At 40.1% G+C, this 16,543-nt stretch overlaps 1 protein-coding gene across 1 annotated transcript in view; it reads right to left on the minus strand.

Moving 5' to 3' along the window:
* mapre3b (microtubule-associated protein, RP/EB family, member 3b) overlaps window positions 1-16,543 on the minus strand; it is a 101,866-nt gene that overhangs the window by 25,603 nt on the left and 59,720 nt on the right. Inside the window, exons 3-5 of the mRNA XM_067984377.1 lie at window positions 15,040-15,185; window positions 4,487-4,688; window positions 627-772 (exon numbers count right to left, since the gene is read on the minus strand). Of these exons, the coding sequence (XP_067840478.1) occupies window positions 627-772; window positions 4,487-4,688; window positions 15,040-15,185 (494 nt within the window). The remainder of the gene's footprint in view (window positions 1-626; window positions 773-4,486; window positions 4,689-15,039; window positions 15,186-16,543) is intronic.

The raw sequence follows: 16,543 nt of genomic DNA on the forward strand, positions 1-16,543 counted from the left end.
TTGGGTTCTTTAGAAGTATTGGATGTTTGGGGAGAATTTTCAGCTTTCTCAGAAGTGTTACTTGTAATCATTTGCCCCTTTACAAAATTAAATAAATTACAAAAAGTTCATGTCAATACAAATTGTACATTGTCTATCGGAAGGAACGGGCTTTTTCATTCCATGCACTCTCACATCTTGTAAATATAAGTCTGCTGTCATTAAGGATTAAAAAGAAGTCTAAATACATATTTAGCAACAGAGGATAAAAATAATTCACAACATATTGGTCAAATAACTAATCAGACTGTCAATCAACAACTGAACTTTGAATGTAGGTCTCACCAAAATAAGGAAAGGCTAGGAAACTAACATGAAGCATAACTAACAATCCATCACTAACATATTCTCTTTATTTTTCCAGTATGCCCTTAATTTGCAAAGACCTTATACAGGAGCTTTTGTTTCTTTATTCAATTTTTTCCCCATTTAGTTTCTTTGGAATTCTAAATTAACATGCTAGAGGCACTTAGTAGCAGGAACTGAATATTCATATTTGTACTGATTATGTGGACTGCAAAGGAATATTTTGTGGTTGGTTACCCTTGTAGCACTAAGATGATGAAGTATATCTCTACAAAGCCTACCTGCTGGTTCAGCTCTATTATCTGGGCATCCGCATCACTGGCTCCATTTCTGGTTACTAGTGCGGTCTTCCTCATACCCATTGAGGATGGTACATTTGGCGTTCTTGTTGTGATCTTGGGTGCTGTTGGAGATGTTCTCTGCGGCACTTAAACCAGAATTGACAAAAAGAAATTTCAGAACAATTTCAAACATTGTTAACTTTTGGTATTCTCGTAAAGATTACAGACCGACATTCTGGAAAATAAAACATTACTCTTTTGACGAATCTGATCAATTCATTTTCTGTATCAGGTGCGGTGGATGGGGGGGGGGGGGTGGGCATGGCGGGGAGGAGGAATGGGGTTCAATGTAGTTATGCTGCCCAAGGGACCACTTTATGTTAAGTGGACTGACAGAAGCAGGCTTTCCAGAAAGTTAACAATACCTATATACATTTTGTGTAGCATTTATTGAGGGCTGGTTAAAAAAGTGTTAGTCTGCCAATCAAATGGTCCCCATACAATTTGGTTATCAAGGTAGTGATGAATGATTTTCAAGATCCAGTGTATTATGCCTCTCCCTGACAGCATCCTCCTTGCCAAAATGTCCTCCCTTTTATCCTCACTCAAGCTTTGCATTGTGTGTGACGCCTCAGTCTCAGTAACTTGAGCCTGCATCAGCTATCACCCTGCGTGCCTCTCCTGATTCTTCTGCCCTCCTTTCTTTCCTCCTTCAACCTCACCCTCCATATAAACACTCCAAGGCCACTCAATTGACTTTGCGACACCAAAGTGGTCATCAACAAGGTCACAATCACTGACAGGATTTCATCTCTCTGACTTGAAATGCACATTCCTCTGCCTACCTACAACCGCTCAACTCTCCTTTCCACCTCTGGAAAAAAAACACCTGCTTTTTCCTAACCAGTATGCTAACTCCCTATCACCTCTCCTCGGTGCTGGTGGTTGGCCAGGTGAGTCTTTCACTTCGTTCAAAAACTACCGTGCCACCATTTTCCTGGTACAACGGCCACCTCCATGAACTCAAATCTCTGGGTCACACTCTAGATTGAACGTGGTGCATGACTGGCCTGGCTGTTTCACCAAATCAGGCTCGATTGCCTCAATAGTTCCATCTCTTTTAAGTCCTTATTCTACTCTAGGGTTATCCTGGAGAGCAGTGGAACGCAAATTCGTCTTTTCCATTAATAAGAGCCTCCTTCGACTTCCTTACGTCTTCACTTTTGATACCAGAGGAAAGGAGTTCTTGGATTTCTTTGCTTCCAAAATTGACACCATCCACTTTGTAGCCTCTGCTTTCTCCTCACTCAGCTCACATTCCTCCTAAACTCCCTCCCCATACCATGCAGTTTATCCCAACATCTCTCTCAGCCCATCTTTTAACGGACTAATTTTCTCCAGATGCACTACCGACTCCCTGCTCCCTTCTGACTGAGTTCTAGACTGCTCAATTTCCCCTTCTCTGCTCAATGCTTGCCAACATGTTCAATTTCGCCCCATCATTCAGCAACGTTCCCACCCTTTCAAAAGCACTGATATCACTCTCTCCTTAAAAAAAAATCTTCAACCCTTCTAACTTCTCAAACTACGAGCCTCTCCGTAGCCCTAGCCCACTCTGTCTCTCCAAGGTACTTGAATGCATTGTTGATACCCAACTAAAAGAGCAAACTTGCATTTATATATCACCTTTAATGTAGTAAAATACCCAAGGTGCTTCACAGGAGTGTAATCAGATAAAAATTGACACCGAGCCAAAGAAGAACACATTTGGACAGGTGACCAAATGCTTGATCAAAGAGGCAGGTTTTAAGCAGCGTCTTAAAGGAGGAGAGGTGGAGAGGCGAAAAGGTTTGGGGAGGGAATTGCAGAGCGTGGGGCCAAGACAGCTGAAGGCACGACCGTCAACAGTGGGGCGAAGGAAGTGGGCAATGCACAAGCGGCCAGAGTTGGAAGAACACAGAGTTCTCGGAGGGCTGTAAGGCTAGAGAAGGTTAACGGACATTGAGAGAGTGAAGCCACAGAGGAATATGAACACTAGGATGAGAATTTTTAAATTGAGGCATTAGTGGACCAAGAGCCAATGTAGGTCAGCGAGCACAGGGTTAATGGGTGAACGGGACTTGGTGCGAGTTAGGTTACGGGCAGCAGAGTTTTGGATGAGCTTAAGTTTATCGAGAGCGGAAGATGGGAGGCCAGCCAGGAGTGCATTGGAATAGTCAAGTTTGGAGGTAACTAAAGCATGGATGATGGTTTCAACAGCAAATGGGCTGGGGCAGGGGCAGAGACAGGCAATATTAGAGAGGTTGAAGTAGGCTGTATTTATGATGGAGAGGATATGTGGTCAGAAGCTCAGTTCTGGGTCAAATCGAATGCCAAGGTTGCGAACACTGTGATTCAGCTCGAGACAGTTCCCAGGGAGGGGGATGGAATACTAGGGAATGGAGTTTGTGACAGGTGCCAAAGACAATGGCTGCGGCCTTTGCAATGTTTAATTCCCAATGTTATATGCGCCTCTCACGATTTCAGGATGTCCCAAAGCTTTTCAGAGCCAATAAAGTACTTTTTTATTGATGTAGTCATTGTTATAATATGGGGTAATTCACACGCAAGGTTTCACAAATAGCAATGAAATAAATGACCAATCTGTTTTTGATGGTGTTGGTTGAGGGATAAATGTTGGCCAGAACTACAGGGAGAGCTCCCTGTTCTTCTTTGAAAAGTGCCATGGGAACTCTTACATCCAGACGGTCTCATCCAACAGATAGCACCTCCAACAATGCAGCACTCCCTCAGTACTACACTGACGTGCTACTATCGCAACTCAACATTTCGATATATATCCGTGTAAGTACCGTCCAAATAAAATTCATGATGACCTTAAAATCTATTACATATAAAATCACTGAAAGGTCACAACATTCCATTTCAAAATAGATGGAAAATCCTGACATCAACCTTCCCCATGGGATTTTCTTATTTTAAAAGTGCCCACATTTACCCGCAATACCCATTGGTGGCACAGTGACAGGTGGTTTTAATGGTAAATACTGTCGACATCTGGCACTAAATGAATAGTCTCTATTCTGCTGCTTTGAGTCAGTTTGCAGTTCCACATCCTGGCTACTGCATTGTTCTGCAAAGATTATGTTCAAAACCCATGCCTAAATATCATATGAATTTAAGTGTGTTGAATTCTACTTATGTTTTACAAAAGTATGTTCAGCAGTTCATTATTTTAATAATTTATTTTTATCTGCTGCTTTCTTTACTCCGACTACCCCAGCCAAAGTTAAGCTCCCTTCCCTTCCAGATATCTTGCTTCCCTGACCCCAGTGGCACTCATTCCCAAGACTGGCCTTTTGCTCTCCCAACACTGGTCATTTCTCTCTTTGCCGTGCCCATCGGTCTGGCTTTTGCTCCCGTTCCCTTCCTCCACTCCTCTCCAATTTCCTTCCTCCTCTTCCGCCCCTATAGAAACATGAATTTTATCATAGCTCTTCTTACCTGCACAGAATTTAGGTTCCTCACAGGGGCTGATTTTACCAAGTCCCATTTTCCTGCTTTCCTCCATACCCTTTAATATTCCCCCTCTTTAGGTAATTATACAGTATATTTTTGAAAAATGTAATCAATTTAGCATTGATCAACACTTGTGGCAATGCTGTCCATATTCTGATAACTATGCGTGACAAAATTCCTTCTAATCTCCTCTTTATATATCTAGCATTTATCTTCAGAACATATCCTCTGCTTGCAAACTCTGTGTAAAATAAGACCATTAGTTGAGTTATCATTTGGGAATATGCTCAAAGGGAAGAAGATTCCATAATCCATACACCAACAGGCAATCAGAAAATTACCTGCAGTGCCCACAGGTCTCCTCGGTTTGTTGAATATTTGTTCACCTGGGTTGAGCGGTGGAACTACATCCTGTCCTTGTCTTGCAAACAACGGGTCATAATCCTTTCCATCGTAGTTTGCATCAAAGAATTTCTTAAACCATTGAACAAATTCAAAATTGTCTTGGAACTTTCCTTTCACTAATCTTTCTACTGCAATAATCTGAAAACAAAAAGGAAAACATAAATTTATCAGATCTTGTTAGTTCTTATTCTTCAAATTAAGCTTTCTGCCATATACTCATGGTATCAGATCAAATCCATTAAATCCTACACTTGAAATTTTCAATGTATTTGCCTCCTTAAGAGTACGGATCACCCCAAGATGTGATTATCCTTCCTACGCTTTATGTAGAAAGATGTCTTACTCTTCAATTCTTTTATTTCAGCAAACAATAATTTAGCCAAATTTACCAATTGTAAATTGTTGTTTCCTTTATTAGCTTGAATTGTGTAAAAAAAACTATGTTTGTAAAAAAGCACAGATAACTAGACCAACACCAAAAACAGAGAAACTGCAAAATATATACAGCATTTTCTTCCTCAATTCAGAAAAAATGTGCAGAGCAGATTAAAATGGGAAAACTGGACATAGAGAAGTGAGAAGATTTTCAAAAAGATGTGAACCATGAACCCTAGAATTATAGACCTTAAAAGAGGCAGCTACATTTGTGAACAAAGGCTATTCAGTGAGTAGAATTTACCTGGATTTTCAAAACGCACATATAACATTCTACATATGAGGCTTTTAAAGGCAGCTTATAGCATTGATCACAAATTAGATCGGTGGTTTGAAAATCTGTTTGCCAACAAAAAGATGATGATAAATGGAAAAGATTGTTTGGGAAGCAATGACCTGTAGACTCCCACAGGATATGTTCAATGGCTCAAATGATATTGGGAGGATACTTCTGGTGCTATTACAAACTTTTCAATGTATGTGACAAGGTGAGTACTTTACAGCACATGGATTATATTTCAAAGGTTTGAGAAAATCAAGCAGATGAATTCCTCCTTTTCTTCTCCCACAATTTTCCCAGTTTCTCCACTAGTCCATCCTCTCCTGAAAGTAATGACATACTGGAATGCCAGCGACCCAAAGAGGAGATCCTTTCATTTGTAAGTCAGTATGGTGAGGGGCAGTGTACTGTTCAACTGGGAGAGTGGAGTAAAAAGATCAAAGCCAAGGAGGACAAAAGCATATAAACTTTCATAAAAGAACATTTAGTTTTGATTTCTATACGAGCCAATTCCAAGAGACCATTTGAGCTGTAAATCAAATCATTATTGAGGAGTGGGTTAGAGCTAAGCCCTTTTCCTCATTATATTAATTCTTCAGCCTGAGAAATGAGATTTTTTTCCCCAAATGAGTAGTGGATATATGGAACTGACTCTAGCAAATACCATGCTAATTCCTTTCTTTTGAAAAAAAAGGCTAGTTAAGCAATTGGTTAAGTTTATGGGATTGAAGTTTATAAGGACATACAGGGATGATTTAATGTGTATTAAACAAGCTGGCCTTCTGCTGGGACCACAGCTGAGCATCTTGTTAAACATAACTTGTTAGTATTGTATGTGTTGGATGTGCTCTTTTGTTTGACTGGTACATTTTCATGGTATGGGCATTAATAATTTAAATGAATGCATCAGATGCAATAGCAAATTGTTGTTGCTGCACTATTCTTAGGAATGGCACTTACACTTGGAGGAGAAGTGCACATTTGCAATTCACACTAAAACAGAAGAAAATAAATGGTGATGGTGGCTGCAATGAGGTGCTTTTAAAGCTCTGAGATTTATTGGCTTTGAATCTAAACCCATGTCACGTGGAAGAGAACTAATAATGAAAACTAGAAATACTGACTGAATTGGTATCATATTGATAGGATGCAGTTGGTACTCGGCCAATAACTCAAGTCGTGAGTTCAAATCCCAAACTGAATTCAATAAAGGTGCTAATTGGTGTGCTAGCACTGAAAGATGGCCATGAAAGCTGCTGGATTAACATAAAAATTCATTTGTTTCAGTACCTAGTTCCAACACATGACTCTAGAATTGACATTACATAGTTGAATCTTAATGCCGTCTGAAGCGACCTAGAAAGCTACTCAGTTGTACAATCAGTACAAAGCTAGAAGGCAGCTTATTACCATCTTTTCAGGGCAATTAGAGATGGGCAATTAAAATAGCCTTGCCAATGTCACCATATCCAGAGAACAAAAAGCATCCTAATTAAATAAGTTTGGACAGTTTGAATCCAGTTCCTAAGGAATGTGAATTATTACATGAAAAATGGATTTATACAGCACAGATTGGGAAATCATTCAGAGGTGTCACTAGGAAAAGTTCTTGGGGAAAACAAAAGCAACACTAGTAAGAAGTATTTCGACATTGGGTTAAAGTTATAAGAGCTGTAGACTTATCTGGGCTGCATCCAATTTTTAAAAAAATTATTCATTCTGGGGATGTGGGTATTGCTCGCAAGGCCAGCATTTATTGCCCATCCGTAGCTGCCCTTTAGAAGGTGGTGGTGGGCCTTCTTCTTGAATCACTGCAGTCCACATGCTGTTAGGTAGGGAGTTCTAGGATTTTGACCCAGTGACGATGAAGGGACGGCAATGTATGTCCAAGTCAGGATGGTGTGTGACATGGCTGGGAATTTGGAGGTGATGGTGTTCCCAGACATCTGCTGCCCTTGTCCTTCTCGGTGGGTTTGGAAGGTGCTGTCGAAGATAATGACTGTTAGGCTGTTGCTTGACTAGTCTGTGGGACAGCTCTCCAAACTTTGGCACCAGTCCCCAGATGTTAGTGAGGAGGACTTTGCAGGGTCGACTGGGACAGGTGTGCCTTTGTCATGTCCAATGCCTAAATGTGTCCAATTGCCCATCGCAGCCGAGTGGTCTGTCCGGTTTTATTCTTGTTATTCTTTTTTGTAACAGTTGGATATAACCGAGCGGCTTGCTGTGCCTTTTCAGAGGGCAGTTAAGAGTCACCCACATTGGTGTGGGACTGAAGTCACATATAGGCCAGGCAAGGTATTAGGACATTAGTGAACCTGTTGGGTTTTTATGACAATCCGACAGCTCCATGGCCACTTTTACAGGTCCCAGCTTTTTATTCCAGATTTATTTCTTTTAAAAAAAAACTGAATTCAAATTCAAACTGCCGTGGTGAGATTTGAACTCTTGCTCTCTGGGTTATTAGTCCAGGCCTATGCATTGCTAGTCCAGTAACATAACCACTATGCACCTAACTAAAAATGCCACATGTAATCACTGAATAAAGGATTCCGATCCCCACTACAATCGCTAATGACCTTGACTAGCACAAAATTCACAAATTAGTTATGAATAATACAGAAATTCTACATTGGAATTTTATGCTTGAACCATGATTAAATCAGGTATTCATTCAAAGGTTACTATCCATGGTAAAAATCCTTATTACTGTTTCAACATGTATAGAGGACAGGCAGATCTCCCGTGGTATTGCCCATGGGTTGTCTGGGTCAAGAGTGTGATTGTGATGTTTAGCCAGTAAACTGTCCTGTCCCACGGCTCAAAAATTCCTAAATATGCAAATCCAAGCGATTAAAGCTGCTTGTAAACTCAGAGGACAATCGTAACTGCTCGTAAATTTATGATTTCAAATGAAAAGAATCAATCATGAAATAATTACCATTAAAAAAGTTTTTTGTATCTGTAACAATGTGTGACACTGTAGCATTCTGGCTGGAGTGTGACAGACATATTATGAGAACAAGGACAGGACTAGGCCATTCGGTCTCTCTCGAGCATGTTCTGCCATTCTATTAAATCATGGTTGATGCAAGGCTATATGTAAAACTAGATAAATGGAGATAACTCAGCTAATTGCAAGTAATCCATTTGAGCGATTTCAGTTCACTTTTGGATGCATTTCGATGATTCATTGTGGAAACAAGGACTGATCTCACCAAACAGCATTTCTCAATTTTTGAAACACTGCATGTTTTCCATTGCTGTTGGATTGTGCAAAGTAAGATAACCTACCTTGGTATGGTCTTCCTCATGATTTCAATGAAGTTTATCCTCCACATACAGATGAATCAGGTCTGTCATCCAATGGGGGAAATCACAGGACTCTGTCCTTTTAACAATGTTCCTCGCAACAGCCATGTGATCTCCCTCACTCCCACAGTGTACACAAGTCATCGATTCCGATTCCCTCCTTAGGTCTTTTTGACGGAGGTGGCTGAAAAGTAGACCGAGGTGATACAACGAAGGAGAAATTAAACAAAATTAACAATCAACCTCCAAGCACTCCAAATCAGCATGAAGACAGTGGGGAAGGAAGATTGAAGCTCTGTAAGTAGTGGATAAAATACATTTAAAGAATGAGGAAGAACCAATACCAAAGGTAGGCCATCATGTTTGCTTCCTCATTTTTATCCTCCAGATACAGACTATTATACCATGGTAGTAGCAAAAATGGAGATGAGCAATTCTGTGATTTGGTTTGTAGACCAGCTGAGAGAACTGATGTGGCAAAGACAATATTTGCCTTAGCAGATATATCCAAACAGTGGTGTTTAGGAACATGTCGACACTCCTCCAAGTAGCTGCATTATAGCTTGTCTCTCTCAAAATTAATCCATTAAGTAGCCATAGACTCGGCAGAATAAACTTTAATTCTGCTTGCAAGTTCCCAAACCAGCTAACATAATACAATAGAGAAATACATTCTATTACCCATCCACAATATATTGCTTGGAGATGGGTACACTTAAAAGAGTTATCTCATAAAGAAGCAAATAATTGTCTAATATGACACAACCCCTTGAGCCAATCCATTTTGTATGCAGCGGCTCTTAAAATGTTAACACAGTGAATGCTGCAATCAACTCCTGAGGAATGCAATGGGGAGAGAAATTCTGGCAACAGAATTTGAGAGAGAAACATTTCTGAAACAAGTTTGGATAAAACATTTGAAGGAGTCCCAAGAATGGCTGCATTTGAATGCCAAAGTACGGTGGTTGTACCACCAAAGCATGTCGTTCAGTTATTTGTCATGCAGAAATGAGAGCCAAGAGATCAACCGTTTCTGATGCAAGACATTTGGTCTCAAGTGATCACAAGAGTACGGAAGCATATAAAAGTTTAGACAAAACTAGATTATCTCAAGCTGCTTCTGAGAGCCGAACAAAAACATCTGATTTTCCAAGCACTTTTTATGAACCTCAATATCAGGCAAAGACTAGAAAGTAAAATGCTTGGTATATTATTTAGAGGATTAAATGAATCATCCCATCAAAACACAAGTCTTTTCCAGAAGGTATAATTTCACTTGAGCAAAAAATAATTCCGAAAGGTTAAAACTATCTTGAACAAGGAAAGAAGGAGAATCTTTAGTTAACAGGCTACTCCTCTCAAGAGCCAAACTGTCAAATGGAGGCTCGGAGGAGGAAGAAAAAGAAAAGTTGTGCCACTTCAGTATGCCAATTTGGAATAACAGGGCTGGGCCATGTCAACGTACAAAGTTAGAGAAACATTTTTTCTTCAGCCAGAATGGAACACTAAGATCACTCTTGTTTCCTCAGTCTGGATTCCATAATAGTCATAAGATTAGAGGAAATGCAAACAGTAGTATTTCCCCCAGGCTGGCTGTCAAATAATCTTCTGGACAATCACATGTTCTGAAAACTATATTGACTGCTTTCAGATAGCGAGTCCACTTGGGAGATGGACCTTGTCCCTGCTCATAAAATCTGCTGAAACATCCTATACACCAGGGAGGTGCCAAGCAGAGGGGCCAGCAACACAAATACCAAACATGTAGAGTGTCTCTATACAGAGAATGAGGCTAACACCTAATTTGCTAACTAATGCATAACTTTTATGTTATCTCTTCAGAGCCTTACCAGCTGTCAGTAAGTTCAATCCTCAAAGAACTTATGCCAGTTAGAAATGGACAAATTTCACTCAGTATGCTTGAGTGGCCATCTGTATTCGTAAGCTGAAGTGTGTTCATGCAGGACAGCGGTTTTCCATTGTTTATCTACATGAGGAACATCACAGATGACCCTGCAATAGATTTCCTGGAGGCCCAAGGTGATTTATTGAGCTTGTCTCCTCAACTAATAAAGTGATCCAAGCCTTTCCATACCAAATTTCTAAATTCCACAAAGTGGTGGAAGGAAAAATCTTCTATTTTGCATACATAGAAATAGCTCTAAAGTGGTCACGGCTTACAGTAGGTTTCAGAATAGATAAGATGCTATTTTAGGATTAAACTCATCATACAAGATTTACCCTAGGCAACAAGGACCCAAAAATTCTTTGTCCTCCAATTCAGAGCATTGAAAAGGGCTCTCTAAACAAGTGAGCTTCAAGATACACAAGCACTTCAGCTAAAATTGCATGTGGACACCAACCAAATACACCTCACCTATCAGCTGTCAAAGCCATAGCTGGAGATTAAACAAGATAGGCCAATACATGCTGCATCTTACACTAACTTGTTACAACATGCTCACACTGAGGCAAACATTTTTCCAAGTCTTAATAGGAAAGACGTCCTCATTCAAAGATTGAACAGAACTCCCTCAAGTCTCAAAGAACCAACCAACTTGAGCGAGATGGACAACCTCCGTTTCAGAACCTATTTAAAGTAGTCTACTGGTGACTGACTATGATGCTGTTCTACATCTTAGTAAGCACCAAGAGTACTTGTACTTCTAATCTTTAGACTGGAATCTCAACTTCAACATTTCACTCGAAGTGGAAATCATCCATTGGTCCAGAATAATTTTCGCAGCGCTTCAGATTTTCTCAACGAGTGCTTCGTGACAATGAAATGTCACATTTTTTTTTAAGGGGTATTGCACTGATGAAAGACAATGAAGATGTTGCTTGAAATAGCCGATGATAAAACATACCAAATTTAAATGGCAAAGCAGACAATGACAAAACTGAACTTCAATCTGATAAAAATTAAATATTTGAAGAAATTTAAGAACTTGTTACTGAGTGAAGGGCAATAGTTCGATAGTGCCGTTGAGGGGAAAGAACAGAGGGAATCAGGATTGAAGTTTTAAATATATACCAAAGTAGTGAGGGAGATCTTGCAGTCCCTGGAGGAAGACTCAAAGGAATGGTGTCCTGTGATTTCTGTTGCTGGATGACAGACCTGATTCATCTGTATGTGGAATATGTATGACATAAGAAAAATGGATGCTAACTTTATTTTCCCATAGGTATAATACCTTGATGGGCCATGTGTTGCAGGACCTCATAAAATATTAGTTTCATGCCATACCAGTTCCGAACAACTTCAGGTTATTTAGATAATAATTTCCTCCGTAGTACAACATCATGTGCACTTACATTTATAATTATTCTATCACAAACCTTACAGTTGAAAAGCTCCCAGCACTTTAAGAAAAAAAGTGAACTGCCTTTTTTTCCAGTTCGTTGATACAAAGACCAAAGACGCTTAGGAGAAAATTGTTCATGTGAGTTCATGCACTTCCTTACCAGATGAATGACAAACCAGGAGCTGTGAAGGTGGCTAATGTTATTCCCTAAGAGACACCACAATAATTCCACTATCTTACCTTTAAAGTCCTCAAAAGATGCATCTTCAAAGGCTTGGGAGGATTGGGTTTTCCCTCCCTTATTTCTACTGCATTGCATTGAAAAATAAAACAAACTATGGCTTTGTCGGTGCAATCATTACGATCTGAAATGTTCCTTCAGCAATGATGCAATTATATTGAAAAATCTCTAGAATAGAATGAAACTCTTCCATCAGGCTTATACTTTTTGTCAATAACTGCATGAATGATTTTTACAGTGCACTCAGAATCTAAGTAGAAAAAATGTTGCAGATGTACGTTGAATGAATTCTGCTCTGACACTAGAAATTGGAATTGGAAATTTAAGCTTTCAATACTTAGTGTGATATTGCATACATCGAAAAGAATATTTTTTTAAAAATACAAATTTTAACATTTAATACAATGAACTGACTTGGAAATATATCGCCGTTCCTTCATCGTCACTGGGTCAAAATCAGGAAATCTCTACCTAACAGCACTGTGGGAGTACCCTCACCACACGGACTGCAGTGGTTCAAGGAAGCCAATTAATGGACACAAATAACGTGTACCGTCTGCAAGATACACTGCAGCAATTCGCCAAGGCTTCTTCGACAGCATCTCCCACACTCGCGACCTCTAACACCTAGAAGGACAAGGGCAGCAGGCACATCGGAACATTACCAAGGGCAGGCAGGCATATGGGGACAACACCACCTGCACGTTCCCCTCCAAGTCACACACCATCCTGTCTTGGAAATATATCGCCGTTCCTTCATCGTCGCTGGGTCAAAATCCTGGAACTCCCGACCTAGCAGCATTGTGAAAGTACCTATACCACACGGACTGCAGCGGTTCAAGAAGGCGGCTCACCACCACCTTCTCAAGGGCAGTTAGGGATGGGCAATAAATGCTGGCCTTGCCAGCAATGCCAACATCCCATGAATGAATAAAAAACTGTTAAAGACAATTGCTTAGGCACCAACTGCTACACATTTTAAAGGAAAACTAATTTCTTGAAATAATTGTATCAGCAATTGTATTTTAAATTAAGTATTAGTGCACCTGATCAAAGATATGAACACTTTATGCAGATATAACAAAACCGTATGAAGCTCAAGCATTGGTTTCTACGTTTTCAATCTTCCAGCGGAAAACTTAGTTCTGGGGAAGTGTTAATGGGATTAGTTCTTCATCACTTAAGATAGATTGTCAGTTGGAATCAGCACACATACTTTTCAAGTGTTTGTTAAACAATTATTTTTGCCATTCAAAGACTTCTTTTGCAACAAATATTAAGCAGAGTCTTTATTTATATCTTATATCTAAACAGTGGTTAAAAAAATTAATATGGAAAATGCTTGGCTCAAACAGAACTGCCTGCCCTGTTGGGAGGTCTTGATTGTGCAGGGTTTTATTTTCAGTGAGATGATAGTGTTGTGAAACAAAAAACAGGAAATAATGTGAACACTCAGCAGGTCAGGCACCATCCATGGAGAGAGCAGACAAGTTGACATTTAATATGTGGATCTTTCATCTGAACAAGAATATATTACAGATGAGCAGCATTTAAAAAGAAACAAAGGGAAGGGCAAGGGAACACACCCACCCACAAGATGAAATAGAATGACCTGTAAATTGCTTGGGTGGAAAACAGGAGATGGTTGAATAACAAAAGTGATATTAGCATGAGACAACAGAAGGTACAAAGAAATCCAAGACATTTATGAGACACAGAACATGTAAATAGCTCAAGAAAATGGGGAATTCAGCAGACAGAAATTGAAACATGAAAAACTGGCAAAGCGGAGCAGGCTCCAGGGGCAAAGAAGTCTGAGTACAGACCGTCTTCCAGCACGGTTTTATGATGGAAGGTCCCCTTCCTAAGGCCCGTTTGTTTACTTCTCCCAGGCTGTTGGGCCAGTGGAACCCGCTCTGCTTTACTTGCTTTTTGTGCTTCCATTTCCACCTGCGCTAGGACACAGGAACAGGAGTAGGCCATTTAGCCCCTCGAGCCTGTTCCGCCATTCAGTGAGATCATGGCTGGTCTATGACCGAAATCCATATACCCGCCTGAGCCCCATATACCTTAATACCTTTGGTTAACAAAATTTTAAATCTGAGATTGATAGATTTAACAATTGAACTAGCATCAACTGCCATTTGCAGATGAGAGTTCCAAACTTCTACCTCCCTTTGCATGTAGAAGTGTTTCCGAACTTCACTCCTGAGAATCCTGGCTCTAATTTTCAGGCTATGTCCCCTCATCCTCGACTCCCCAACCAGCTATCGCCCGCTTCTTGAGCTATTTACATTTTCTCTGTGTTTCATAAATGTCTTTGACTTCTACTATCATTTCTGCCATTTCCATTCAAGCACTTTACAGGTTGTTCTATTTCTCGTGTGTGGGTGGGCGGGTGCGTTTGCGTACATGCTTTCCCCCCTTCCCGTTCTTCTATTCCTTTGAAATGCTGATCATCTGGAAAATCCTTCAGTTCTGATGTAAGGTCCACATCTGTTATGTCAACTTGTCTGTTCTCTCCATACAGGCTGCCTGACCTGCCAAGTGCTTTGAACATTTTCTGGTTTTGCTTCGGATTTCCAGCATCTGCATTTTTTTTGTTGATAGTGTTATACATGATCCTTATGTTTAAAAGATACTTTCTGTTGTCCATTGTTGCTTGCATTGCCAAAACAGCTTAGATTCAATACAAGACCAACCGAAAATAAGCAACAGGGATTGCTCAGCAGAAAATCTTAAAAATGATTTTTGCCTGCAAGAAACTCTTCCTTCACAGGGTACCTTGATGCAGTAGGCTATGTAGGGGTGGCCGCCCTGGGGAAAAAATTGCATCATGTGACTTGAGGAAAGACTTAGTAACTCAAATAGTCCCTTTAATAAAAAAAAAATCTAGTTTTTCAAAATTTGAGTACATACTTTATCAATATTCATTTTCTTGAAGGCTGCCTGTAGGACTTTAAAATTATGGATATATTCATGCTCCAGTTTTGCTTGGAATTTGACTTTCTTCAGAAGTATGCAGCCCGGAAAAAGCATATCCATAAACTGACAGTATGCTGTTCCTGTTGAGAAAACAATCCAAAATTTAGTGAGAGCAGAATTAATTTTGAAAACTCTTGAGAATTCAGGATATAGGTAGGGGTTTCATGAATTATTTTGAATATACACATTTATACTGAAAAGTATGCAGAATAATAGATGCCCTGGAATAACCAGAAGCCAATAATCATATCAAGCGTTTGAGGAGAAAGACAAAGCTTGTTATTTGTACCATCACACGAAGGTTCAAGTTAAATTACAGCCTTGAAAGAGTTCACAACATTGGAAAAGAATCTGTACTATAGACCTTGTGGGGCATTTTTGATGTCAGAGATACAAGGAGAGTTAGTTAACGTATGACACTGAACGGTGAAAGATTGACCTGCAGGTGTATTGAGTGATATTCCAAAATTAAATTATCAGGAAGTAATATATAAAGCACATACACATTACAATACAATATAATGGGTACAATAATGTGGTGGTGATAGTACTGAACTAGTAATCCAGAGGCCTGGCCTAATAATAAGTTCAAATCCTACCATGGTAATTTGAGAATTTGAATTCAGCTTTTAAAAAATCCAGAAATAAAAAGCTGATATCAGTAAAAGTGACCACAAAGCTGTTGGATTGTCTTAAAAACCCAGCTGGTTCAGTAATGTCCGTTTATCAGCAAAGCAATAGAAGGAATCGTCAACAGTGCTATTAGGTGGCACTTACTCACCAATAACCTGTTCATCACTGCTCAGTTTTGGTTCTGCCAGGACCACACAGCTCCAGACCTCATTGCAGCCTTGGCCCAAACAAGGACACAAGAGCTGAATTCCAGAGGTGAGAGTGACTGCCCTTGACATCAATGCAGCATTTAACAAAGTATGGCTGAGCCCCAGTGAAACTGTTGTCAGTGGGAATCAGGGGGAAAACTTTCCAGTGGCTGAAGTCATACCTGGCACAAATGAAAATGGTTGTGGTTGTTGGAAGCCAATCATCTCAGCCCCAGGACATAGCTGCTGGAGTGCAGCATCCTAGGTCCAACAATCTTCAGCTGCTTCATCAATGACCTTCCCTCCATTATAAGGTTAGAAGTGGGGTTGTTTGTTGATGTTTGTACAGTGTTCAGCTCCATTTACAATTCCTCAGATAATGCAATAGTCCATTATCCAGGCTTGGGCTGTTAAGTGGCAAGTAATATTTGTGCCACACAAATGGCAGGCAATGACCATCTGCAACAAGAAAGAGCTTGACCATCTCCCCTTGACATTGAATGGCATCACATCCTGGAGGTCACCAGTGACCAGAAATTCAACTGGACCAGCCATATAAAAGCCATGGCAACTATAGCAGGTTAGAGGCTACGTATTCTGCAGCTCGGAGCTCACCT

The sequence above is a fragment of the Heptranchias perlo genome, chromosome 5 (genome assembly GCF_035084215.1).
Source record: "Heptranchias perlo isolate sHepPer1 chromosome 5, sHepPer1.hap1, whole genome shotgun sequence".
Classification (NCBI taxonomy): Eukaryota; Metazoa; Chordata; class Chondrichthyes; order Hexanchiformes; family Hexanchidae; genus Heptranchias; species Heptranchias perlo.